Here is a 24,410-nt window from a genome sequence, read left to right on the forward strand (position 1 = left end):
CCTTTCCTGCTTCACGCTGTAGGTGCTGACGACTTTGCGGGGTCCAAAACAGTAATGTTCCACATGGAACATGTGGGCTTGGTGTGATGTTCATGTGTTTTTGGAAAATTGGGACATTTTTGATGTTAGGGTTTAACTTGACTCGTTTCTCTGTGTTTCTGGGTGCCCACTCTGGGCCGGGCTGTGGAAGAGGTCAGGTGCGGCCCTTCCCTCCCATGGCTGACCTTCTGGTGGGGAGACAGACGCACAGACAGGCGGGACCAGCTGGTCTGAGAGTGAGGTCCCCCACCTCCAGGCAGACAAGGCGCCTCGGGTGCCAGGCCCTCGGGTTGACGCTACTGGATGCTGCTGTGCACAGTGGTCTTGGAGGAGTTGGCTCAGCTCTTTTGGTCTGGCCTCGAGCGCAGGGTCCCTGTGGGCACCTTCCTGGGGCCTTCATGGCACCGTCTCCAGGGCCCGTCCTCCACCATCCTCAGACCCTGGTTGGGGTGAGGGTCAGTGGGCGAGTGCTGCGCTGCTTCCCTCTGATGGCATCTCTGTGTCCTCTCTGCTGGCTTTAGGACAACACGGTCACCCTGCTGTGCTGGGGCTGAGCTTGTTGCATCCACCCTGCTGCTGCTGTGGGCGTGAGGTTCAGCCCCAGGGCTGGGCCCCTCCATGTGTCCTGCTTTTTAGGGGCAGGGAGCACTGCCTCTTGGGGCCTTAAGTCCTTGGTAGTGTCCTGGGACTCGGGTGGATGTGCTGGGGTCCTCACCTCCTCGGGCTGGCCTGCCCTGTCCCCTCCCTCCAGCATCTTCCTGTTTTCCAGGTGGAAGGTGTAAACATGGTCTTCTAAAATTCTCTTTTCTGATAGCTTTTTGGTACCAGAAACCACTTTTCTTTTCTTTCACTTCATGGAGTCTTCCCGGGTAGGTTTTCATGGAGGAAATAAAGCTCTCTGAACAGCAGAGTCAGGAAACTCAGGCCCTTTTGCCTTGATGAAGCTGCTGAAGCGTCAGAGTCGGGTCCTGCCCTGCCGGCGACCCTCCATGGCCGTGCACGCTGTCTTCCAGCCAGGAGCGCGAGCACTGTGGGCAGCACGGCAGGTGGGGGGCACCTACCACCTTCTGCTTTGTGGAATTGCCAGGCTCGGTGTCCTTTTGGTTGATGTTTTCGGAGTGTTTATTCAAACCAGTGGACAAGGGGATTTTCAGATGCTTTGGGGTGATTTGGTTTTCTAAATCTATTGTTTAATGTATTGATTGGCCATGTTTACACAGCTGATGTCACTGTTAACGCCTACTTACTGTCTGAGACTTTGATAATTTTCTTTCTTTTTTTTTTTTTTTAAAGTAGGCTCCATGCCCGCTGTGGGGCTCGAACTCACGACCCTCAGATCAGGAGTCGACTGAGCCAGCTGGGCACCCCAGTGCCTGAGATTTTTAAATACCGTTAACACAAGCTCTTTTGATTGGCACTGGCGGAGTGGGAGAGCCTGGAGCGGGGGCCCTGGCCCAGCCTTCCCATCCCTTTGATAGCTGGGGGTGGGGGGTGTCTTGGTAGCCTCACCAGTGACTCTGCCCGCAGACCTCGAAGTGAGGGCACTGTGTCACAGCCCCATATGTGTACAGCCACAGGGTCAAATCTCGGCAGTTGTCACCTGCCAGGTACTCAGCATTGAGACACAGGGAGTGAGGGGTGCCTGGGGGTGGGGCCCTGCCTGGCGGGTGTGCTGTTTTCAGCTCTGTCTGGGTGCAGTGGGCTGGAAACCTTAGGGGCAGAGCCGTCCAGAGAGAGAGAGGGGGATCTGACGCGTGTGGTGTATGTCCCGGAATTGGACGGTGAGTGCCTTGCCCGAGGCTGTAGGTGTGTGTCTGCAGAACGGTGAGGTAAAGCCACCAGAGGTGGGGACATTCTCTGGGTCCAGGGTCATGTGCGCATGCACTTGCAGTAGGCGTCCTGGGCTGCTGTGATCAGGAGGCCCGGGCACGTGTTGGAAGACTGCACGGGGACAGATGTGAGCATCCCAGCGGAGTTGGGGTTCAGGGGCAGAGGAAAGAGCGCCCCAACTGCTGCATCCTCCACCGTCTGCACTGGGTCTGCCCCAGGAACTGTGGTTGGGCAGAGGGGCTTCAGCCGCTGTGCAGACCCAGGGGGTGCTCAGCGCCTGGCTCTGGCCTTTGTGGGGCTGTCCAGATGCTGCGCCAGCGTGGGGGACCTTGGGTTGTGATTTCCTGGAGTTCGTGTGCTGCCCCATGCCGGGAAGGTCTCTCTGGCCGTCGTGTGGGGACGTCCTCGGCTGCTCAGCGGTGTCTGTGTCATGGACAGAGCAGCTCTTCCTGCGTCACGGTCCGAGGTGCATTGGGAGGGGGCCACCATCTGCTTGCTCTCTGCATATGGCATGTTTATTTTTGAAAACGCTAGAATGGAAGTGGGTCAGTCAAGGGCTGTGTTGAGGTCAGCGGCACGTGTGTTTTGCCAAGGAAGGAGGAGGCACTCAAGTGGTGACCCCAAGTGTGCCGATTTCAGAGCCCCTGGGTGTGGGCGTGTCCCTGGTGTTTGCTCCCCGGGCTGCTTCGTCCATTCCCGGTGTCCAGGAGGGGAGGCCGTGGCCTGCGACAGTGCCCCGTTCACCTGAGCTCCTCCTGTGCCGGGGTCAAGACGCCAGTCCCTGAGCTTGTGCGTGGTGCATGGCTGTCCCTCACTTTGGGTCCGGAGCACGCCGACCTCGTAGCAAGCCCGCGGGGCGAGTCCGTGCACGCGGACGTCTGTTCTGGGCCTCCTCGGCCCTGCTGGTCGGCGCCCTGGCTGGGCTTCTGCGGGCGGCTCTGGGTTCGAGTGGCTCTTTGTCTGACTCTGGATTCCTCTTGTCAGAGAGAAAACGACGAGGAGATTCAAGCTGCCAAAGAGAAGCTAAAGTACTGGCAGCGACTACGGCACGACCTGGAGCGCGCGCGTCTGCTGATTGAGCTCCTGCGCAAGCGGGAAAAGCTCAAGCGAGAGCAGGTGAGGCTCCGTGCCCCTTGGGGCATCCCGAGGGCGGGGTGGTACCCTGCGTGGGCTTCCCCCGTGGGCGCCTGCACCCGGCTGCACCTGCGGACCTTGCTCCCGCCTTTCCCCCCGTCCTCCCCCCTCCCCCCAGGGCCAGGGTCACGGGCAGCAGGACGAGGGGGGACGTTGACTTTTGTCTCGAAGGAGGCTGGGGGCGCCATGCAGGGGAGCATGGCCGGCACGTGGTGGGCGTTTGCAGGGGGTGCCACGTGTGTGGTGCGTGGAGAGAGGCGCTGGGCAGTGGTGGGGTAGCAGCTGAGACGGAGTGTGCCAGAGCATTTGACGCGGGCACTTGGAGGGGCTGTGGGTGGCGCGGGCGGGCAGGAGTGCAGCCTTTCCAAGAGGTTCGCTGGTGAGCATTACAGCCAGGTGCCATGTCCTGCAGGTGAAGGTGGAGCAGATGGCCCTGGAGCTGCGGCTGACCCCGCTCACGGTGCTGCTGCGCTCTGTCCTCGACCAGCTGCAGGAGAAGGACCCGGCTCGGATATTTGCCCAGCCGGTGAGCCTGAAGGAGGTGAGTGTTCACACGCTCGGCTCGCTTGGGACGGGGCTCACTCTGCTACTTAAGTAGTAACCGTTCACTAGTTACAGGGGTGCAATCACTTGTCTCCTAGTGTTCCATTTTTATTTAACACGTTTCCTTTTAAGTTGTAAAAGTGATAGATTTCACTGTAAAGTAGTGGAAATGAGAGGCCAGAGTTCCCTCTTAGAGAGAAGCTGTCCGTGGACGGCTGAGTGCACAGGGGAGTGCACCAGTTGCTGTGTGTTCGGTTTAAGGAGTTTGAGTCAGAGGGGCCCCCGGCAGGATGTGGGGTGTGCGTGTGGCGCGTCTCATTCGTTAAGTAGCGGGTGTATGGGGTTATATAGAACGAATAAGAGTCCTTTGTTTGTAAATGCTTATTTTTCCTCCCTGAAATTAGGTACCAGATTATTTGGATCACATTAAACATCCCATGGACTTTGCCACAATGAGGAAACGGTTAGAAGCTCAAGGGTATAGACACCTCACTGAGTTTGAGGAGGATTTTAATCTCATTGTAGATAACTGCATGAAGTACAACGCCAAGGACACGGTGTTTTATAGAGCCGCCGTGAGGCTGCGCGATCAGGGCGGTGTCGTTCTGAGGCAGGCCAGGCGCCAGGCGGACAGCATCGGCTTCGAGGAGGCCTCGGGGATGCACCTGCCTGAGCGGCCTGCTGCGGCCCCCCGGCGGCCTTTCTCCTGGGACGACGGTAAGCACCAGCCCCGAGCACAGGCCCAGGTGGGAGCACGCTCTTGCCCGCAGACCTCGTCCGCATGGCCCAGTGGGACTAGAACACGAGCCGCACGTGTGACCGTACGTTTTCCGGTAGTCTCATGAAGAAAGAGAAGGAATTTACTTTAAAGACGTTATATCTTTAACTCAGCACTCCTAACATACGGTGCTTTTAACACATAATCACCGTAAAAATTACTGATTATGTTTTCCATTGTTTTTTTAATTTTTCTTTGCCATGCAGCATGTATTTTATACTCCTAGCACGTTTCTGTTGAGACCAGGCGTGTTTCAGGGACCCATTGGAGACAACACGTGAGCAGTGGCCCCGTAGGGGACAGCCTGGGTCTGAATGATACAGACCAAGAAGCAGTTTAGTTGGTGGCTACATTCTGGGTGGGTCTTAATCCACTTCCAATGATGTCTTGTGGCTGAGGGAAGGCCCCAGGAGTGGGCGTGTGCCCAGCCGCCCCGGACTCTGGCCTTGCAGCCGTCCGAGTGCCACCACGTGCCTCTCAGCTGGGGCACAGAGGTCTGTTCGCTTGTTCCTGTCCTTGGAGACGGGTGGGGGCTGCCTTCCCTGTGCCTTGCCCTGGCCACGACGCTCTGGCCACCGTGCAGCCTCCCTGGAACAGGAAGGGGCTTGTGGGCTTTGAGGACATGGGCAGATGGGTCGCTGTGGGGCCTCCTCCGTAAAGTCCAGCAGCCACGTTTTCACTAGGGATAAACTCAAGGATGAGCAGTCTTAATTAATTTTTTCCGTGTTTGTGCGGGGAGATGGCGGAGCCGGCGGAGCACATGTTCCGGGCAGCGGGTGCTCCTCCTTCCGTCCCCACTCAGTCCGCATGGCCCCTGGCTGCCTTCGTCCATGCTGTGCCAAGGCCCGTGGCCTGCCTCTTGGTGGGTGGTGCACACAGAGCTGTCCCTCATCTGCTTAAAGGGTAAAGATCTGAGGGGCCTTCAAATGACACAGTTTTGTTTATTTGCACGTTTTTGAGGCTGTTATTTGTGAAATTTTGTTAGAGACAGTATGGATGTAAGCCAGGCCGTTAGGTTTTAAGCATTCTTACTTAGTTTGCGATACTAGTGTCTCACTCCTCTGTGAAAAGCACAGATGCTTTTAGTAAACGCTTGTTTCTGGAGGAAGGTGTCACTCGCTCCTGGTGGTTGTGCTGTGGTTTCTGTCTCTTTCCACCTTCTCTCCCATCTCTCTCACTCCTGGTTTTGTCTTAGTTTGAAAGAGCTGTTTCTTTCTTAGCCACCTTTCACTAATTTCAGGTAACTTGGGTTTTATAAATTTTGTTGTTTTGCTTAAGTGAAAGTTGCTAGGGTTTTTTATAGTAAATATGCCTGAAGTTGAGAATGATCTGCGCGTCGTGTGGCTCAGTTTTAGTAAAGCCACACAGTGCCCTGCGTCTGGAGACCGGCTCAGACCTGAGGCCCTGTCTGTACAGGTGGCCCCGTGCATGTGGCCAGTGGAGCGTGCCTCCCTTGGGGGTTGTCCTGTTGTGCCGCCTTCTGGCCCGGCCACTGGTCCTCACTGAGGGGCTTGGTTCAGGTGCACACAAGGAGAGGCGCTAGCCCTGCCTCAGTGCACCGTGTCCCCGTGCGCCTGGCCGGCCCGCCGTGGACGTAGAAACTTCCCTGCAGGCGCGTCCTGACGCCCACTGGGTGAAAGTGTGTCTCCCTGTGGCAGCGGCCCGTCGTGGGTTTGCAGTGAGCGTGGAGGGCATTTGGGGCTCCCGCGGGCAGGGCCGATGCCAGTGAGGTGGTCTCGGGGGCAGCGTGGTAGATGACTGACAAAGTGTCCTTTGACTCCAGTGGACAGGTTGCTGAACCCGGCCAACAGGGCCCACATGGTCCTGGAGGAGCAGCTGCGAGAGCTGCTGGACAAGCTGGACCTCACGTGCGCCATGAAGTCCAGTGGGTCTCGGAGCAAGCGGGCCAAGCTCCTGAGAAAGGAGATTGCTGTCCTTCGAAACAAACTGAGCCAGCAGCACAGCCAGCCCCCGCCTGCGGAATCAGGTATTGGAAGCTTTGAAGAGGAAGGTGCTCAGCTGGGGCAGGAGACGGGGGAGGAAGGTAAGCACGTGCTGAGTGTCGGTCCTAACTGACCCCCTTGGAGCCCCCACCGGGCTTTTGTTTCCTGTCACAGTGGGGTGCCGTCCCTGCTGCATCGTGGCACTCAAACAGTCACAAAGTTTTAGACACAGGATAAGACTTTATTTCTCAAGTTCTTGAAACACTATTTGAAAAGCGTGGTTTAGACCTCGTTCACCGTCCAGTAGACGTGGCTTATGGGACAAGAGGGATGGTTTTTGCTGGTCACATCAGCTCTCGAAAAGGCTGGGATGCCCCCGTCACGTGAATGCTCCTCTCTGATGTCCGAAGGGTGGCCGGTGACACAGCTGTCACCAGGGAGCAGGGATCTGATGTGGAGCTGCCTCCTGGGCGTCCCGACACGTTACGTGCACAGCAGCGAGAGCTGGTGACCTCTCCTGGGGTGCGTGTCTGGGAGAGGAGCTGGGCATCGAGTACGTGTCTGTGCGTAGAAAGTCAACGAGGAGAGGAAACCCACCCGCCCCGAGGGAACCCCAGGGAAGCCCAGTGCTGACGGAAACTGCTGGTGGCCGCCGGTGGCCGCAGGTGGCGGGCCTTGTGCTCGGGACACGGACTGTCGGGGGGGCACTGTAGCCCAGTTGTTGGAGCCCAGAGAACCTGGTAGAAGATGGCTCTCTTAGTTTTGGTAGAGAGTCCACACATTTTAGTTTCACGGAAGAGAAGGACTCCTCCCCGCCACACTGCCGGCAGTCTGCCTCGTAGTCTGCGTTTTTTCCCGGCACGTCCACACTAGAACAGTAAGAGTAGTAACTCGTTGTGGGCATCCGTATCGGCGTGGCAGCCCTGCCGTGTTCCCTGTGTGGGTGCTCGGCGGTGCAGCCACAGCCCAGTCCTCCCGTGTCACTGCTCGTGTGGTTCCTGCTGCTGGAGACAAGAGCTACAGCCCTTGAGCCTTTCTTATGGGAAGTGACCTCCTGTGCGTACAACTCAGAATTGTTTGTGCAGCTTTTCCTCGTTCGGTTCACGGTGTCTGTGACTAGGCTTCCCTAGTGTGAGATGCAGACTCTAGAACAACCTCCCTTTTGGGTGATAGGAAGAGAGGAGAGGCTTCAGTGGGGAAGGAAGGACAGTTTTGGTGTTCTTTATTTTTATTTTATTTTATTTTTTTTGAGTGAGGGAGGGAGGGGGTCTCAAGCAGGCTCCATGCCCAGCACAGAGCCCCACATGGGGCTCGATTTCACTACCCTGAGATCCTGACCTGAGCCGAAATCAGGAGTTGGACGCTCAACTGACTGAGCCACCAGGCGCCCCTGGACAGTTCTGTTCTAAAGAGCACCTGCTCTTACAGGCTCTGATGCTGGCTGCCCCCTGTTTGCACCTTCATGGTCCTTGGGGTCCAGGGTGGCCCCAGCTGTTAGGCCTGGAGTGGGAGGCACACCTTTGTCTGGTCCAGTCCCCTCCCGCTGCCTGAGCTGACACTCTGGCTGAGCTGATCTTTTTCTCTTTGTGGGAAAACCGCTCTTTGTACGTTATTTGCTCCAAAAAGAGGGAGTTTGGGGAAAGCTTGTGAACCAGTCATTGACCGTCGTCGACGGGGGCTGGGCCAGGGGGGCTTGTCTGGACGCAGTGTCTGTCCCCAGTCTTCTTGCAGCTCAGGTTCCCCGCCAGGCAGACACCCCCCACTCCAGCCCACATCTGCTGTTCTGAGGCGCTGGGGTCATTTGGAATGAAGACAGCAGGGAGATCTGACAAAAGACGGACTAGAATCCACATGGAGAGGGCCTTTCACTGGCGGCTGGTGGGAGTGGTGCAGGGGAGGTGAAGGCAGCCTTCAGGGAGGCCCTGAGGCAGCAGCGGGACCTCCAGGTGGGAGGTGGGGTGTCATCTCATGAAGGTTGACAAAGACAGCCAGGAGCTAGCGAGGAAAGGAGCTCGTGATCCTTCTTGCAGGACAAGGGCCAAGAATCTTCTGAAAGCTGAGGACGCCTGACTGCTACGTGATCCTTACCTCTCAGCACGCTGTCTCTTTTGTGACTGAACAGGGGCTACGGTTGGGTCGGCCCCGCCGACGTGCCGCCTCTGAAGGGAGACCCCGGGGTGTTGCTCTGATGGTGGCCCTTCACCCCTGTGGTTGGGGCCAGTGCTCCTGTCTTTGCTCTGTCTGCAGTGCTCCGGGGGTTCTCCGGGCTGACGTGCGGGGCTGGGTGACCCAGTCACAGCTGCCTGCAGGTGCCCGGTGTGTCCGTCCTCAGAGAGCTTAGTCTCTGCTTCTACCCGAAGTTTGGTCCCAGTTGACTGATTGGGGGCAGAGTCATGTGACAGGTGGCTTTGTGAGAACGGCGAGCCGTGGGCCGGCAGGGTGCAGGGTGCCGTCACCGAGTCATGGGCCAGGCCTCTCCCGTCCAGTCCCTGGGATTTAGGTTGTGCTTGGAGCTCTGTTCTCGCGTTTCAGGACCGTGCCTTTGTCTTTCCCTCAGGCCACTCCCTCGGCCCCCACCCCCAGGCTCCCTCAGGCCACTCCCTCACCCTCCCTCAGGCTCCCTCAGGCCCCCCCCCGGCCCCCGCCGTGGCCCCCTTAGGCCTGCTGTAGTCCAGTGCAGCCGAGAGCTGTGGTTTGGCTGGTCCCGTTGGAGCGGGAGAGGACCCTGTCTGTCACGTTTCTTGTTTATAAAAGATAGCCTAGTCTGCAGTGTGCATAGGTGTTGTTTTCTCCTTCGAGGATTGTGAGGAGGAAGCTGAGGCAGGGGTAGTGAGACAGCGTGCTTTCGGGGGGTCACAGGAGGCCGATGCCTCGTGCTGGAGCCTGCCCAAGTTCTTCCTCTGTGGCTTTGCTGTGGACGCATTCAGTCGGTGTAGTTGGCGAGTGGCTGATCTGTAGACGGAACTGCCTCTTTGGATTTTCTAGAGGAGCTAGTTTCAGATCCTGTACGGGGAACCGTGTTGCTCTTGTGAGGGAGTGGAATTTTGGACTTTGATGTAATAGAGCATTTCTCATATGCACTTAAATGACATGATTGTTAGCAGCTAGTGACTTTTCACAAGAACGTTCACGTTTGTGTATTAGGTTCTAGTGTGGTCTCAGCTCAGGGCCCCGACTGGGCACACCTGCCCTGAAGGGCCGGGCAGCGGGGGCTGCTGGCTGACGGGCACAGTGGCACAGCCACCGGGTTCACCGAGAGGCAGAGGCACTCTTTTCTCTCCTTTTTTTTTTAAAGATTTTATTTATTTGACAGAGAGAGACACAGCGAGAGAGGGAACGCAAGCAGGGGGAGTGGGAGAGGGAGAAGCTTCTCTCTGCTGAGCAGGGAGCCCGATGCGGGGCTCGATCCCAGGACCCCGGGATCATGACCTGAGCCGAAGGCAGACGCTCAGCGACTGAGCCACCCAGGCGCCCTGCTCTTTTCTCTTCTTATGGATGAGGAGAGCGAGGCCCAGGGTTCCAGCAACCCCTGTGGTGTGGCAGCTGGTGGTGGCGGTGGTTTGCGCCTGGTCACCTGAGTAGCCCCCATCCTCCCGCCCCGTCATGCCTCAGAAATGCTTCCAGTGAGCTGCCCAGGCCGACCGCAGAGTGGGGATGTTGGACAGGCAGAGCGGTTGTGGCTGTGCCACAGGCCGCCTTTGGGTAAAAGGAGGGGTTGGGGAGGCCCCTCTGATGACGTCTTCACCTTTGTTCCCCTTGAGGGATGTGAGGGCAGGAGAAAGCCCTCTGTGGACTGAGCATGAAATGTAGGAGAAGGTGTGTGTGGACCTTGGGGGTCCGGGGCCTTGTGTACCTGGCCAGAGATGTGGGCGCCTTGGCAGCTGGCTGCCCAGACAGGGATGGGCAGGCTTGGGGGGCTGAGCCAGGACAGGAGTCTGAGGTGGGAGCGTGGACAGGGCATGTGAGGAGGAGGCTCAGGAGAGCCTTGGAGGGAGGGGCTCCCTCGGGCTCTAGTGGCCACCGCCTGGTGTTGCTGAGGCCCAGCTGGCTAAGCGGGAGGCGGACTGCTGGCCATGGCTGCGACCCCACGCTGGCCGCAGGGATTGGGGCAGGACTCCTGGTGCAGTGGTCAGGATGGGAGCCCGGCGTGGGGGCCTGAGGGAGAGGCCAGAGGCGGGCACAAGAGGCAGGCGGCGAACTGAGGCCCACGCTCGGGGAAGCGGTGGTTCCTCACACGCGGGCTGCGGAGGCGAGTGCCCGCTCGGCCTCGGTGTTCCTGGAAAAGCCTCCCAGCAGCAGCAGCAGCAGCTCTTCATGCTCTCCAGTTTTCATTTGCTCAGTCTCCCTGGGTGGTTTGTGAATGTTATTTTCCTAAACCCGTTAGGGACTTGAAGGGACGGGCAGGAAGAACTCTGCCCCGTGTCAGTCAGTGCGGTTCGTGGTTCGGTGTTTCCGCATCACGGATGCTGGACGGTCCGCTCAGGCAGTGGTGCAGCCGTGGCGGGGGGCGTGGGCACGGGAGGACTTGTGTCCTATCTGCCGCAGACGCTTATGTGGCCTCTGCTGAGGAAACCCTCCCTCAGGGTTTGGGCCCCCTGTGACGTGTCGTGTCCGGCTTCGAGGGGCATTGCCAACACTGCCAAGCAGGGCTGTGTCTGGGACGAGCGGAGCCACCGCCGGTTGGGCGGCTTGAGCCTTGCTTGGCTCCTTCTCATGTTCCTTAGGGAGAATTCTCAGGACATTTGCTCTGAGATGTAAGTGGGACCCAGGAGCTGTGCAAAGTTTCCACTTTCAAAATGACCGGAGTTAAAATACTACCTTCTTATGTCTTTTTACGCGGTTTTGGGGCAGTTTGCAGATTTAATAAAATAAGAACTGTACTTAGGATGTATATACCACTTAGGGTCATTTCAATTGTTATTCTTTTTTTTATATCACATGTAGCCCAAAGCAGTGGCTTGTCCCCGAGGGCTGCACCCTTGCACGACCAGCCCGCTTGGTCCCTGGAGGACCTCCTCTCTGGGCTTTGGGATAAAGCTCTGTTCCGTGGGTCTTCAGAGGTCGTTTTTATGTTAATAGTTTTAAGAAGCCTTTTAAATGAGGCAAAGATAGTCTTCTTCCAAAGACTTTTTATTTTCAAAGTCAGATTCGAGAGAAAGAATCTACATTATAACATTTCAGGGCGTGGCATAGAGGGTGGTGGAGAACCGAGTGGGAGGTTTTCCTGCTCCCGTGAGACATTCACAGCCACCTGCCACTCATCAGGTGGGCCTTACCATCAACCTAGAACACCCTGGTCAGAAGTCAGATTTACATGCTCGTGTCCTGCTTGCTGACCGTATGGCCCAAGTCAGGGCTGTGTGGGAATGCCCGGTTAGCCCCCCTAGTTATGTGAAATATTTTTCTTCCTCAAGGTAAGTGAATGGTTGATTGCAGACATTGTCATGAACTGGAATGATGTGTTAATATTGGCGAATGTGGAGGAAATCCTCGACAGTCGTTTTCAGAGAGTAACTTGATACACCTGCGCACCTGGAGCCCGGGCGCCAGGCCACCTCAGTTTTTGGTGTTAGGGAAGTGCACACAGTGTCCCCGACGGCCCCGGGCCCGGGCTGCTGCGGCCCCTCACTGCTTGCAGACAGTATGTGTGATGCTTTGTTTCCTTAATTGAATTAGTATTTTGGTGGACTTCACATTTATAGTAAGTTTTATAATAGATTTTATAATTATCAGTTTTCAAAAATCACTTTATTTATAATTTTTTCAGGAGATAAATCTCCCCCTAAACTTGAACCATCAGATGCATTACCTCTTCCTTCAAACTCGGAGACTAATTCAGAACCACCAACCCTCAAACCAGTAGAACTCAACCCAGAGCAGAGTAAACTATTCAAAAGAGTCACATTTGATAATGAATCACATAGCACTTGCACTCAGAGCGCACTGGTAATCGGACACCCTCCAGAGCCCACCCTCGCCAGTAGTGGCGATGCGCCGGCGGCGGCGGCCTCCGCGGTGGCGGAGCCAGCAAGCGATGTAAACAGACGCACTTCTGTTCTCTTCTGCAAATCGAAAAGTGTAAGCCCCCCAAAGTCTGCCAAGAACACTGAAACCCAGCCAACTTCTCCTCAGCTAGGGACCAAAACCTTTTTGTCTGTAGTCCTTCCGAGGTTGGAGACTCTTCTGCAGCCAAGAAAAAGGTCGCGGAGCACCTGCGGCGACTCTGAGGTGGAGGAGGGGTCCCCGGGAAAGCGCCTGGACACAGGTAAATGCCACGCAGCGCCGTGTTCTCTCTCCTCCAGGGGTGTCGGCGGAGGTGCCGGGCGCCGGCCCAGCCGCGGTTGGCAGAGGACGGTCCAGGGGCCGCTGCGGCGTTCCTTTGGAGGTGGCGCCACCGCAGGGGGGCCGGGGGCCGGGGGCCGGGCCGGCCTGGCGGGGTCGTGTTGCGCGGGCGCTGCGTCGCGCTCCGCGGCTGGCACGTGAGCGGCCGCGTCTGGCTCTGGGAGCCCGCCCGGTGGCGCGGGCCCGGGGCTCGGAGGGGGTCTGCCTCGGGGCTGCGGTGCCACACGGCGCCGTTGATTGAGAGCATGGTGACGGTCCCTCGCTGTCCTGTGTGGCTCTGGCTGTGGTGCTGAGGTGACTCCCTGCCCGGGAGCTGCCGAAGCAACACCAGCGCCTGCCTGTCGCTCGCTGCCGCGCCTGTCCTGGAGGCTCCCGAACGCGCGTTGGGGCAGCCGCAGCGTCGTGGCGGGGTTCGCGCCGAGCGGGGCTTGCGGGAGGCCGCCTGTTTCTCAGCTCCCGGTGAGAGCCGCCAGACGGGCACGACTGCTCGTCGTTCCCGGTTCGCCCAGCGATGGCTGTGCCTCTGGCACCTCCTCCTGGTGGTGCGGTCGGACGTGTGCGTCCCCCGGGTTCTCGCCGCGGATGGAGGCCTGGGGCGGCGGCTGTCCCGGGGACGCCCGGGAGCGCGTTTCGGCAGGGCGGCCTTCTCGCCGGCGTGCGCTCCCTGCACCGCAGCTAACGCGCGATTCCTTGTGTTGCCCGGATAATTTCTTCTGCGTGTTCTTTTAACGTCTGGAAAACTTGTGTACCGTCACTTAATTTTATAGAAATTCTTTGTTCTTGTGCTTCTACTTTGATGGGTTAAAGCCTCTTTTTTGTTTCCGAGTAACGTGAAGCTGCGCGGGGGGTTCATAGGCTGTAGACGGAGCGCGTCTCAGCGCTTGCGAGTCTCCTCAGACTGCACTGCGGTCTGTCTTAGCCAGGCTTCGGGAAAGACTGTGCGTGTTGTGTGCGTGCCCCGAGGTCCGGTCACCGCACGAGGAGTGAGCCAGAGCGTGTCGTGCCGTGGGCATAGCTGCTTGGACGTTGTTCAAGGCTCCAGGCCCCGGGCCAGAGCCTCCGACCGAGGCACGGGTGCAGGGCAGCGCTGGCCAGGGGCCCACGCGGCACTGGTGCACCGCAAAGCTGGTGTCGGAGGAGGGGGTCCCTGGGGCCCGGCGGGGGCCCTCACCCGGCCAGGTGGGTCGTGCTGTAGCCGGTGGCGCCCCTGGGCCTCCCACCTTCGGGGAGACTCCACCAGCAGCCTGGTGGCCACGCTTTTAGGGGCCTCGGGCACCCTTGCCCTTGTAGGAAATGATGTCCCCCCCCCCCCCCACTTGTGTGCAGCCGAGTGGAGGGTCTTGCAGGTTTCTGGTGCTGACGGAGTCCTGCAGGAGCTTCTGTGAGCGGGCCGCGGTGTGCGTCTGGAGGAACCTGACTGACATGGGGGTGTTTGCTTTCTTGTTCCAGAGTGGCAGTAGATACAGTGGATGTATGATGAGTCCTAACGCTGTCCTGAGCGGCCCGGGAGTCTGAGTAGCACTAGGATCTGCTCAGCACTCAGGCGGAGGGCTGCGCCGCCTCCTGCTGCCCGTCCCGGCTCCCATTTCTGGCTCCACTTCACCTCAGCCTCCTGGTGCTCTCTGCACGCCCTGGATTGCTCACTCCGAGGGGTGGTCTTCGCCATCTGACGACTTGAACTATTCTGAGCCTTCCACTTTTTCCAAAGATTCATCTGTGTGCTCTGCCTTGTAGGGGTTTTCTGGCGTCCCACCGCACACTGCAAGATTTCCAAGTTAGAGTGAAAACAGATCCGTTCATTTGGAGACACTCGGCCCCTGGGGGCCCTCCCTGCTCGCAAGCTGTGGGAAGTGCCAGTGGGCCGGGGTTAGAGCCCTTGAGCCTGCTCTTCCTGGTGCCACGCCACCTGGAGCCCGCGCTCTGTCTCCTCACTTCCTCCTTTCCGCGACGCTCGTCTGTTTCCCATAACAAACAGCTGGGCCGGAACCTCTGTGCTCCTGGTCTCTGCTCTTGAGACTCCTGCTGCGTGTGCATCGCGTGCGCGCGCGCGCGTGTATGTGAGGCAGAGACAGACGCACAGAAACAGAGACAGACACGGAGACACAGAGACAGGGAGTCGTGTGCGTCCTCAGGCTGCTCAGGGCGGAGGCTGGTCTGGCGGCGCCCATAGTCAGACTAAATGGCTTTTTTGCTGTTTTCCAGGTTCTCAGTTTAATTACTAACATGCTGGGTAGCTCGCTCTTTGGATCCTAATTGTTTTCTCTTACTCAACTTGGACGGGAGCTCTGCTAAGCGGTGGTTCTGGAGTGCAGAAAGATCACAGCATCCTTGTGTTTCATGTAATTGTTGTGGAGGACGCTAGAAGCATCCGTTCAGCCATCTTCCAAACAAAAACACAAAGCCCACGTGGAGGACACGGGCCCCACCCCGCCCACCCCCTTCTGTAAGTCCGAGCCAGATGCCCACGGGAGGAACGGCATAGGTGCTGGAGAGCCGCCCGGTGCCCCTCCTTGAGCTGGCTGCTGCTGGCAGGATGCCTCCTCAGCCCATCCTGACCCCGTGGGTAGGTGTGAACGATGCCGAGGGCAGCTTTAGAGCCAGGTGGCGCAGAGAGTCCGCGGCCCCCACAGATGACTTACGTGGACTGCTTTCAGCAGGCACAGAACTGTCCTGGGTCAGGCGCGGGGTGCGGCACAGCCGGAAGACGTCTGAACACTGATGCCTCCCCTTGCTTGTCAGCATCTTTCTTTCCTGGGTTTCTACGTGGTCTCTCTTCTCCCCTTGTGTGTCCCTTCCTGCCAGCCGGCCCTGGGGAGTCCTGAGCGAGCCAGGCGGCTCTGTCTCTGCGCACCGTGCTGAATGCCTGCTGCATGCACCCCGTGGGGGCCTCCCTGCCCCTGCCACTGCTTCGAGGAGCCGGTCTAGGCAAAAGCAGGGTGGTTGGGATTTCACTTGCTGTGTTTTTATGAAAAGGTTGAAAAATGCACACACAAAAAATGCAGTTCTATCGCCTAGCACAAATAAAAATGTATAAACAAAAGAACGGGTGGCCCTAGCTCTTCAAGAGGCTGAGTGCAGCCCTGGATCGTCATGTTTGGGGAGCCAGGCAGCAGCCTGGGTGGTGGCAGGCCGAGCACTGGTGTCCACACCACGTGGCCCATGGTGGACGGCGGTGAGCGCGGCCCACCCTTCTTCTCTGCCTCTTGCCGGGCACCAGTCAGGAGGTTCCTTAAGGAGCAGCGAGGGTGTGACAGGTGTGGGCCTCACCACCCAGGGCGGCGGGGGGGGACCAGGGTCTTCTTACCGCCTGGCGGGGGTGAGCTGTTCCCCGTGGAGCGCGCGGCTTCAGGAAGCTTTCTTGAGGACTTTGCTCTGACGCTGTTGACCGGCTGTCTCTGGAGGCCCCTCGGGACACCCCTCCCCACGTGGCCCAGGTGTGCCCCAGGAAGGCCTCGATGGGGTGGGGAGTGGCTGGGCCAGGCACCTCTTGGCTTGAGGTGTCGTGCCTGTGGGGGCAGAGGAGGTCCTCGTGAGGTGGGACGGGGCCGCGGCACAGAGGCTCTGGGGGAGAGCGCGGCTCTCGTGTTGGAGGGCACCGGCCTTTCCCACGTGGCCCCTGTGTCTTTCGTGTCTTGCAGCACACTGACTTGATGTTCAGCGTTGAAAAAATTATTTTTTTCTGAAGTAGTTTGCTAAAAGTTGGTGTGTGGACTTGGTTTCGGCCAGGGGCTCGGGGGCCGTATGGATATCCTGTGCAAATGGCTCGCGGGCCCATCTCTGCACGGACCCCCAGAACCTGGGTTTCCTTGTGGGCTGTCCAGGGCGGGGCCGTGGACTCCCTGAGCTGCAGCTGGCTGGCAGGAAGCGTCTGTCTGCACAGGCAGCCTGTGGGCCGGGGTGGGGGCAGAGAGGTGGTGAGTGCCCAGGCTGGTGCCCTGGCCGCTGGCCACCTCGAGGACGTTGGGGAGGGCTGGGCGGCACGGGGGGCCCTCCTCTGGCCCCCTCCTCTGGCCGGGCTTGTCTGTGGTGCCTGCTGGTCAGCACCTGTTGGGTGATGTTTCTTGGGTAACAGATGAACGGTGTGTGTAACCAGGCGCTGTGGACACGCATGTCCTCTCAGTTCCCCAGGAGGTGGAGGGAGCCATATGCTCACGCTCTCCTTTCTCAGACGGAGCCTCACCCTTCCCCCCTAGCGTCTCATGGGGGAACATGGCTTCAGGTGGTTCTTGCCGAGCACCAGGTGCAGATGCCCTCGGTGCTGCCTTCCTGGTCGCAAGGGAGGCCTCGTGCCATGTTTTGGGAACATGGGTGCCAGGTCTCCTTCCTCCCCGGATGCTTCCGCACAGGCGCCGGGCCTTAGTCTGCCCTTGGCCGGGGCCTGGAACTGGCGCCTTCTCTTGCTTCTCCGAGCCTGTTGTGGACAGGGAGGGGCCCTGGCTGAGCTCTTCCCAGGTGCCTCGCACGCCTGCCCGGGTCGGCCTGCTCCAGCTCTGCAGGGAAGGGCACAGGCAGAAGTGATGACAGCGCCTGGAGGTCAAGGTTGTCAGGTGCCCAGTGAGGCCATCCAGGGTCAGCAGGCCCCAGCTCCAAGTTGATCCTGTGCAGAGCAGCTTTGTGGCTGCACGTCCTTGTTGCTTAGACTGTTGCCACGGGGGCAGTCGGGTGATGTGCTGGGGCTTCTTCCGAGGGTGTCGGCAGTGGCTCCGTGGCCTTGCTGCTGTCGGATGCTGGTTGTGCGCCTGTGGGACTGTGGCCCCGTCCTTCTGTCTTTGTGCCTGGGTGGGGCGGGTTGTCTCGGAGTTGGGGTCTCTCTGTTGCCTTCTGCAGCTCCTGGGGGAACCCTGGGCGTTGCTTTACTCTTCCCGGTTCCCCTGACCCGCTGGTGAGCGTGGCTGGAGCTGGCTCCCGGCCCCGTGGCCTCTGCTCGGCTGCTGTACTTTGTGGGCTACAAATGTCCAAATGCCGTCAACGAGCATAGCGTCCCCAGTCAGCTGCGGTTACTGCTGGTGCACGTGGGTTAGATCCGCAGTGAAAAATACTACGTTTCTCTTGAGAGCCTGTGGTGCTGAGTCCACAGAAAAGGAGCAGGATGTCTGATGAATTTACTTCGGGAAAACGAGTTGCTGTGGTCCGTTCCTGAAGCAGCAAAGCTCGCCCGCTGCGTGCGCGTTTATTTCTTAGCCGCCAGCACGGTCAGTTCACTGCGCTCACTTAACATGCGTCTTTGCCGCTGAGAACGAACAAAGTGTGTAAAGCAGATGAGAAAACCCTGTAATCTGGCCACCCCCAAAAAACTTTTAAAGAACTGGGTTTAACATTTTTTGAGCATGGGAATGAGATTCTTTTTGGGAAAAAAAAAATGTGCGCGACCCTCCAGCCGTTGCACCCCTGGTCACCCTCCTTTGCCCCCCATCCTGTTCTGGTGTTGGGCTCTTCGGGGTGGGGTCGGGGGGGCAGTGGTTTGGCTTTTTAGAGTTGCCATGATTCTGGATGAATTGCGTCTTGTTCAGTTACATAGACGGTTTGAGAACCAGGAGGGGTAGCTTCCCCGGTGAGTCCTGGCGCTGCGGGGCACGGGGTGGTCGGGGTTCGAGAGGGCGCATTTTCTGCTTTCGTGTCTCGAGTGTTTTTGAGGTGCACGTGTTTCCTTCGACTTGCCATTCCCATCGAAGCTCCTGTGTGTGAACCTGTTCGTGGTGGTGGTGAGGGGCCTCCTCCGGACACGGTTCGTCCCCCATGGCAGGGGCTCGTCCCGAGTGCAGAGTCCTTTGATCTGGGAAGGAGGAAGAACTGGATGCTCTTGGCTTTGCCTTCGTGGAGCCTATGCAGACATTCTTGCTCTTTGGAGAACCTTGTTCCGACCAGTGCGCTCTGGCCTCGGAAGGTGCCCCGCCTGTCCTGTGTTGTCTGCGCTGCGGGGGCAGGGGGCACGGGGCAGACCCGACGCTGTGCGGCCTTGGACGGGGAGCGCTCTTGTGCAGCGTGGCCCCCGGCACGTGGGCCTGAGGCACCTGTGTGCCTGTGTTGTAGGTCTCACCAATGGCTTTGGGGGCGCACGGACCGAGCAGGAGCTGGGTGGCGCCCCGGGGAGGAGAGCCGCACCCCGACGACGCTGCGCCTCGGAGTCCAGCATCTCTTCCAGCAGCAGCCCGCTCTGCGACTCGAGGTGGGCACAGCCCTGCTTGATTGCCGCCCCGCGCCCACCTGCCCTGTCCCTGCCACCCTGCCCACCGGGGGTGCGTGTGTCCTGCTCTTCAGGGGCCCTTTCCTGGGTTCTCTTTATCTGCCTCGTAGAGTTTCACCAGAAATGGGAAACGTAACTGTTTATCTTTTCCCCCCAAAGTCATGCCCTGATTGGAAGGGTGGCAAGTGCAGGCCTCCTGCCCGTCTGCCCTACGGAGACCTCTTTCTAACTGGGGGCCCTGCACGCCCTGGCTTGTCGGGTGCGGTCTGCCCCGTGTGGCTTCTGCGGGGCCCGGCTTGGGCTGCAGACGGAGCGGAGGGGAAGGAGCGCTTTCTGACACAGCTTTGCTTTTCCTCCTGAAGTTTTAGCGCGCCCAAGTGTGGCCGGGGCAAGCCCGCCCTGGTGCGCAGGCACACGCTGGAGGACCGCAGCGAGCTGATCTCCTGCATCGAGAACGGGAACTATGCCAAGGCGGCCAGGATCGCTGCAGGTGAGTCCAGCCCCGTTCTCCGCGGGCCGTGACGTGGATGCCCGCTCTACTGGCGGGGCCGAGCTGGCCTCCCTGCCAGCGTGTCCGTGGGAGCTCCCCGCAGACCGGGCGGCTGCCACTCAACGGGAAGGGGTGCTGTGGGAACGGCAGGGATGGCTTCGTCCTGCGCTTTATCATTTTTTGTGTGGAATACTCAGTTCCAAATGTTTGCTGTTCATGAGACTCTGGAGGCCGCCCGCTCATCTGTCCTTTGCAGCCAGATGTGGGACTGGAGTCCTGTCGGTTCCCCACATTTCAGCATCTCGCGGAGTGTGAGGAATCCGCTGGGCCGGTGCTGGCCAGGCCGGGCTTGGGGTCAGGTGGGAGTAGCTCTCGCTGGGGCTCCTGCAGGGGTCGCCTCAGACGTGCTCGGCACCCTGCCCTCCTGATGACTCACTGCGTCCTTCCTTTCTCTGCCCAGAGGTTGGTCAGAACAGCATGTGGATTTCAACGGACGCTGCAGCCTCTGTTCTCGAGCCTCTGAAAGTCGTGTGGGCCAAGTGCAGTGGCTACCCCTCCTATCCGGCCCTGGTGAGCCTCGGGGTAGTGGGCTGTGGGGCCACGACCCTGGTCTGTGCATTGTGGGGGTCCATGGGGCTACCCCTTGGGGAGCCAGGGTACTGAGCAGTGTGGCCCTGTGCCTTGAGTCTGGGGGCCATCTGCTGCCTTTGTCGGGACGGGTGTCCTGTGAGCGCCTGCCGAGGGACGTGTGTGCAGGGTGTCAGGGTGAGCGTTCCTTCAAAAGCCACCTCAAGTTGGAGCCCGAGGAGAGTGTTCCGGGGGCGTGGCAGATGGGCCCTCAGACCTGACCTGCACGTGTCCTCCCTTGACAGATCATTGACCCTAAGATGCCACGTGTGCCTGGCCACCACAACGGGGTCACCATCCCAGCCCCGCCGCTGGACGTGCTGAAGATAGGCGAGCACATGCAGACCAAGGCTGATGAGAAGCTGTTCCTCGTTCTCTTCTTTGACAACAAGAGAAGCTGGTGAGTGCAGGTGCCCAGGCTGCACAGGGACTGGCCTTGGGCTTGCTGTTGGGCCGGCTCTGTGCTCCTGGGTCCTGTGGGGGTTGCGCGGCCAGCTGACCAGGCCCGGTGGGTCCACGTGGTGCTCTGGGTTCCCAGAGCCCCCCGACGTTGCTCGGCTCCCGTGCTCTCTCCCTGAGTGCTCACGAGGTGCACGTTGGCGGTGTCCATACCGAAAGCTCCCTGTGCCGGTGAAGTGCTCCTTGGCGCTGAGTGGCTGTGCAGGCCTGGCCGAGGGGGTGCAGCTGGCCATGCTGTGTGGCAGCCATGACCACTCCTCCTGTCTCCTCGCCGTGACCTGGTCGTGGGCAGACCGGGTGGAGGCACGTGCCCCCTTGTCCAGTCCGAGAGCTGGTCGGCCGCCCCCCAGCTCGGTCCGCCTGCCCGCCCCTCCTGGCCACTCAGGAAAGGCGTGGAAGGCTGGTGGGCTGTGCCTGTCTCCCGCCAGCCTCCAGGATGCGGTGGCCCCTTGGGAAGTGTTGTGGAGGAGATGTGGTAACGACTTGATTTTCACACCTTCCCTGAGCCCCCAGCCCCTCCCAGGGTCGGCAGGAGGGCCGGGCCGTGCCCCCGGGTCCGTAGCCCCGAGGCTGGTCAGGGCTGGCTGATGGGGCTGGCCCTGGAGCTGAGCGCTGGTGGCTGCTGCATGGCCCTGCCGGCCGGGGGTCTTGGAGCCGCCAGGTGGTCGTGCGTCCAGTTCTTACTGTTCCCCTCTTCTCTTTCTCAAAAAGGCAATGGCTCCCCAAGTCCAAAATGGTCCCCCTGGGCATGGACGAGACCATAGACAAACTGAAGATGATGGAGGGGCGGAACTCCAGCATCAGGAAGGCTGTGAGGGTCGCCTTCGACCGTGCCATGAGCCACCTGAGCCGCGTGCACGGGGAGCCCACCAGCGACCTCAGTGACATCGACTGACCTGTCCGCCTTCCCGTGGCCTTGTCCATAGTGTGGATAAGCTGTACATGCGTGTATATTGTTCCAGACTTAACTTATTCTGATTTCTAGGCCTGGTTCTTTCGTTCTCCCTCCCCTGGGGAGGGCAGGTTTTATTTCCAAGTTCTCTGTGAAACCATCCCCGTCTGGGCGCTCTGTGAACGGCGTGGGTGCGTCTTCCGAACTCGTCTGTGCCTCCCGCAGGTCAGGCCGGAGGGTGCTGCTCACGTCACTTTCATGGATCTGTAGCTTTTTTTTAAAGACTTTTGAATGTTTAATAATTTTGTAAATCATACTCTTTACACGGAGTACCACTATTTAATAAGACGGGATGTAAATTTACGATGACAAATGTGTATTTTAAGAAAGAAAATGACATTATTTTGATGGTACTTTGTGGAAAGAGGTGGAGAATAAATTTATGCTGTGTACATCACTTGCGAATCACCAAAAACACTCCGCCGCCCCCGTGAGGCCGGGGCGGGCGCGTCCTCTGGGTGTCGCTGTCCTCACCGTCCTCGCCCGCCTCCAGCCTCCGCCCGTCCGCCCTGGCCTTCCACGGGTGTGCCTCCCAGCGGATTATTTATTGTAGAAAGTGTATTCATTTGCTTTATAATGAAAAATAAATTTGCAGAAGTATATTGATATGCATTTTTATACAGGCACATAAAAATTCAACTTGCTTTGGGAGCCGGATGTGTTGGTTGTGTAAATGACTCTGGCTGTGTGTTCTTTGATTTTGTAACTTGTAATCTTTTGTTTACAATGAGGGGCTTTCTGTAACTTGTTTTAATTTAGAACACTTTGGTAGCAATAGAAACTTTGGATACATTTTTGTATGGTACATGTGATGTATATAGAATTAGTACTTTATTTTTATTTTTAAGAGGTAAAGCATTATGTTAGGGGAAAAGGTAGGGTGGGTTTCCAAAAATGCGGTTTTTATATTAAAAAATAAAGTCAAGATTTGGACGGTGTGGCCACTTCATTCCTCCCTCACTGGGGCACTGGGCGGGCTCGTCGGCAGCCTGTCCCCACCGGCTCATCGAGGCACCCGACATGCCTTCATCTTAAAGTTGTCATGGGATGGCATTATTTATTATTTTACCTAATCATATTTTTATTTCAAACTGGTAGTTTTAAAATTTTTTAAATGTTTTTTTTCTCCCTTCAGTCTCCATTGTTTGTAACATCTCCATAGAAACTTGAAAATAAAACGTCTTCCTTTGATAGCTTGTCCTGTGTCTGAGAGACGCTTTGTATGTGCCGTGTTTCTGCCAGGAGTGCCCGCCCTTGCGGAGGGCCTGCTGGTGGTGGGGGTGCCGCTGTGGGCCAGGCGCAGGCTCGGTCCGGGCAAGGAGCTGGGTTTGCACGCGGGCCTCCGGCTGGGGCACCTACCTGGCAGCCCTCCTCCTGGCGCTGGGTGACTGCTGGTGGTACCTCCCACCCGGTCACGGTCACACCGGAGGTTGGAAGGAGGTGCTGCTGGAGCCTGAGCAGAGTGAGCTTTCCATTAGTGGCGTCCACTGGAGCAGTTTTGTGCCTCCTAGGGCATTACCAGTCACCCGGGACAGGCTGCAGGGGTGCAGGGCTCCCGCACGGCCCTGCCCCAGACCCCACCCGCACCGGACCCTCCGCCCCCCCCGGGGGGGTGCTGGTCTCAGGGGTTCTTTAGAAGCTAGGCTGGCCCCCCGAGGGCTTAGGGCTCAGGGCTGGGATCAGGGGTGCGTCTGAGAAAGGGGAGAGGGAGATGCAGGCAGGGAGGCACCTGCTGGCCCCCGCTGGGGCTGGTACATGCTGTCCCCTTGGGGCTCTGCTGGGTCACCTGGGGGCAGTCCACTCTGCACCCACCGGAAGGGGGGAACAGCTGGTCCCTGTTTGCCTAGGATTTCAGCCACCTGGGAGGGGAGCTGACTCGATCCCAGGTGGGCGGGGTGGTTGGTCAGGCAGAGGACTGGGCCCCCTTGATCTCTGGGGGCAGCGCCTGGGAAGCGCATTCAGCACCGAGCTCACTGCTGGCCCCGCACCGGACATGGCTGTGCTTTGGCCCAAACCCGGGGTTGGGCGGGGCCGGCGGTGACCCAGCTGTCCAGGGCGGGGGGGGGGGGCCTGTGGGACCTCGTAGAGCCCACTGCCTGCTTCGGTCAAGCACCAAGGGGTCCTGGGCGCGCGTGGGCTGTGGCTTCTTTCTTGAGGTGTTCTACCACATAGAAAATGTGTCGGAGAGCCGGCCCCCTGGCTCTCCTGCTCCTGGATCAGCTGTTCGTTTCCTTGTTACTAAGGTGACGTGAGAGGGCTGCACCGTGTGGGGTGTCAGTTTGCTCTGCCCTCTGCAGACGTCCCCAGTGGGGCGGCACCTTCTACCCACAAGCATGTGGCTTTTCAGGGTGATTTGGGGCGTCTCATGGATTGAAACGCAGGGAGGTGAAGGCAAGGACACCGTGTTCAGGGCTCCTTTGGCTCTAGGTTTAGGCGGGTGTCCAGGCGCTCAGCCCCTGCCGGGCCCTCACTCTGCTCCCAGGGTCCTGGGCCTGCCCTGCACCCTTGCCCGGTGGAGACAGGCCCCGCCTGGGCAGGTCCCCGAGGACCTCTGGGTGAGCGGGCCGAAGGGGCAGCTTTGGAGTGCAGGGGAGTCCCGGGGAGGGGGCGGCTGGGGGGTGGGCATGCAAGGGCCCAGCACCGGCATTGGGACCCTTGGAAGGCTGGAGCTGGGCAGCCTGGGGCAGATGCAGGCGCCGACCGCGTGCTCCCGGTGAGTCCAGCTGGCCTGCTGCTGCTACGTCTGCAGGTAATCCGGAGCCAGGATCCTGTGGTCTCTGGATTGCCTGGTGGACCCCGGGGGGGCACCGGGGCCTGGGGACTCAGGCCTGGACCCACTCAGCGTCTCCGCGTCAGGCGACGAGGCTCTGCTCCGAGTGCGGAGGAGCAGAACCACCGCCCGGCTCCTCTGACTGGTGTCGGAGATGGTGTAGGCTGACCACGTGGCCCCCAGCTCAGGGCCCCTGCGCCCCTGCCGCCGCCCTGGCCAGGCCTCCTCAGTCCTGTTCTCGGTGGGCAGAGCTCAGGGTCTCCCCATGGCAACCGGGGGTCCCTGTGTCCCTTCCTGGATCAGGCCCTCTCCAGGGCCT

General features: G+C 59.1%; 1 protein-coding gene across 6 annotated transcripts in view; it reads left to right on the forward strand.

The window, feature by feature from the left end:
• The window catches only part of BRD1 (bromodomain containing 1), a 41,923-nt gene extending 19,406 nt beyond the window's left edge, over positions 1–22,517 (forward strand). For 2 of the 6 annotated variants that reach the window (XM_073882599.1, XM_025882004.2), the window contains 10 exons: positions 2,854–2,985; positions 3,416–3,544; positions 3,951–4,263; positions 6,108–6,368; positions 12,035–12,532; positions 18,640–18,775; positions 19,156–19,283; positions 19,744–19,853; positions 20,156–20,310; positions 21,081–22,517. In XM_073882599.1, coding sequence (XP_073738700.1) covers positions 2,854–2,985; positions 3,416–3,544; positions 3,951–4,263; positions 6,108–6,368; positions 12,035–12,532; positions 18,640–18,775; positions 19,156–19,283; positions 19,744–19,853; positions 20,156–20,310; positions 21,081–21,264 — 2,046 coding nt within the window. In that variant the 3' untranslated portion in view covers positions 21,265–22,517. Of the gene's footprint in view, positions 1–2,853; positions 2,986–3,415; positions 3,545–3,950; positions 4,264–6,107; positions 6,369–12,034; positions 12,533–18,639; positions 18,776–19,155; positions 19,284–19,743; positions 19,854–20,155; positions 20,311–21,080 lie in introns of those variants that run through there. The other 4 variants (XM_025882005.2, XM_025882006.2, XR_003210196.2 and 1 more) reach the window with 4 other exon arrangements.
• The last annotated feature ends 1,893 nt before the right edge of the window (positions 22,518–24,410 follow it).

Source organism: Callorhinus ursinus, unplaced genomic scaffold (genome assembly GCF_003265705.2).
Source record: "Callorhinus ursinus isolate GAN/ISIS: 27379988/994484 unplaced genomic scaffold, GSC_fseal_2.0 scaffold48, whole genome shotgun sequence".
NCBI classification, from domain to species: domain Eukaryota; kingdom Metazoa; phylum Chordata; class Mammalia; order Carnivora; family Otariidae; genus Callorhinus; species Callorhinus ursinus.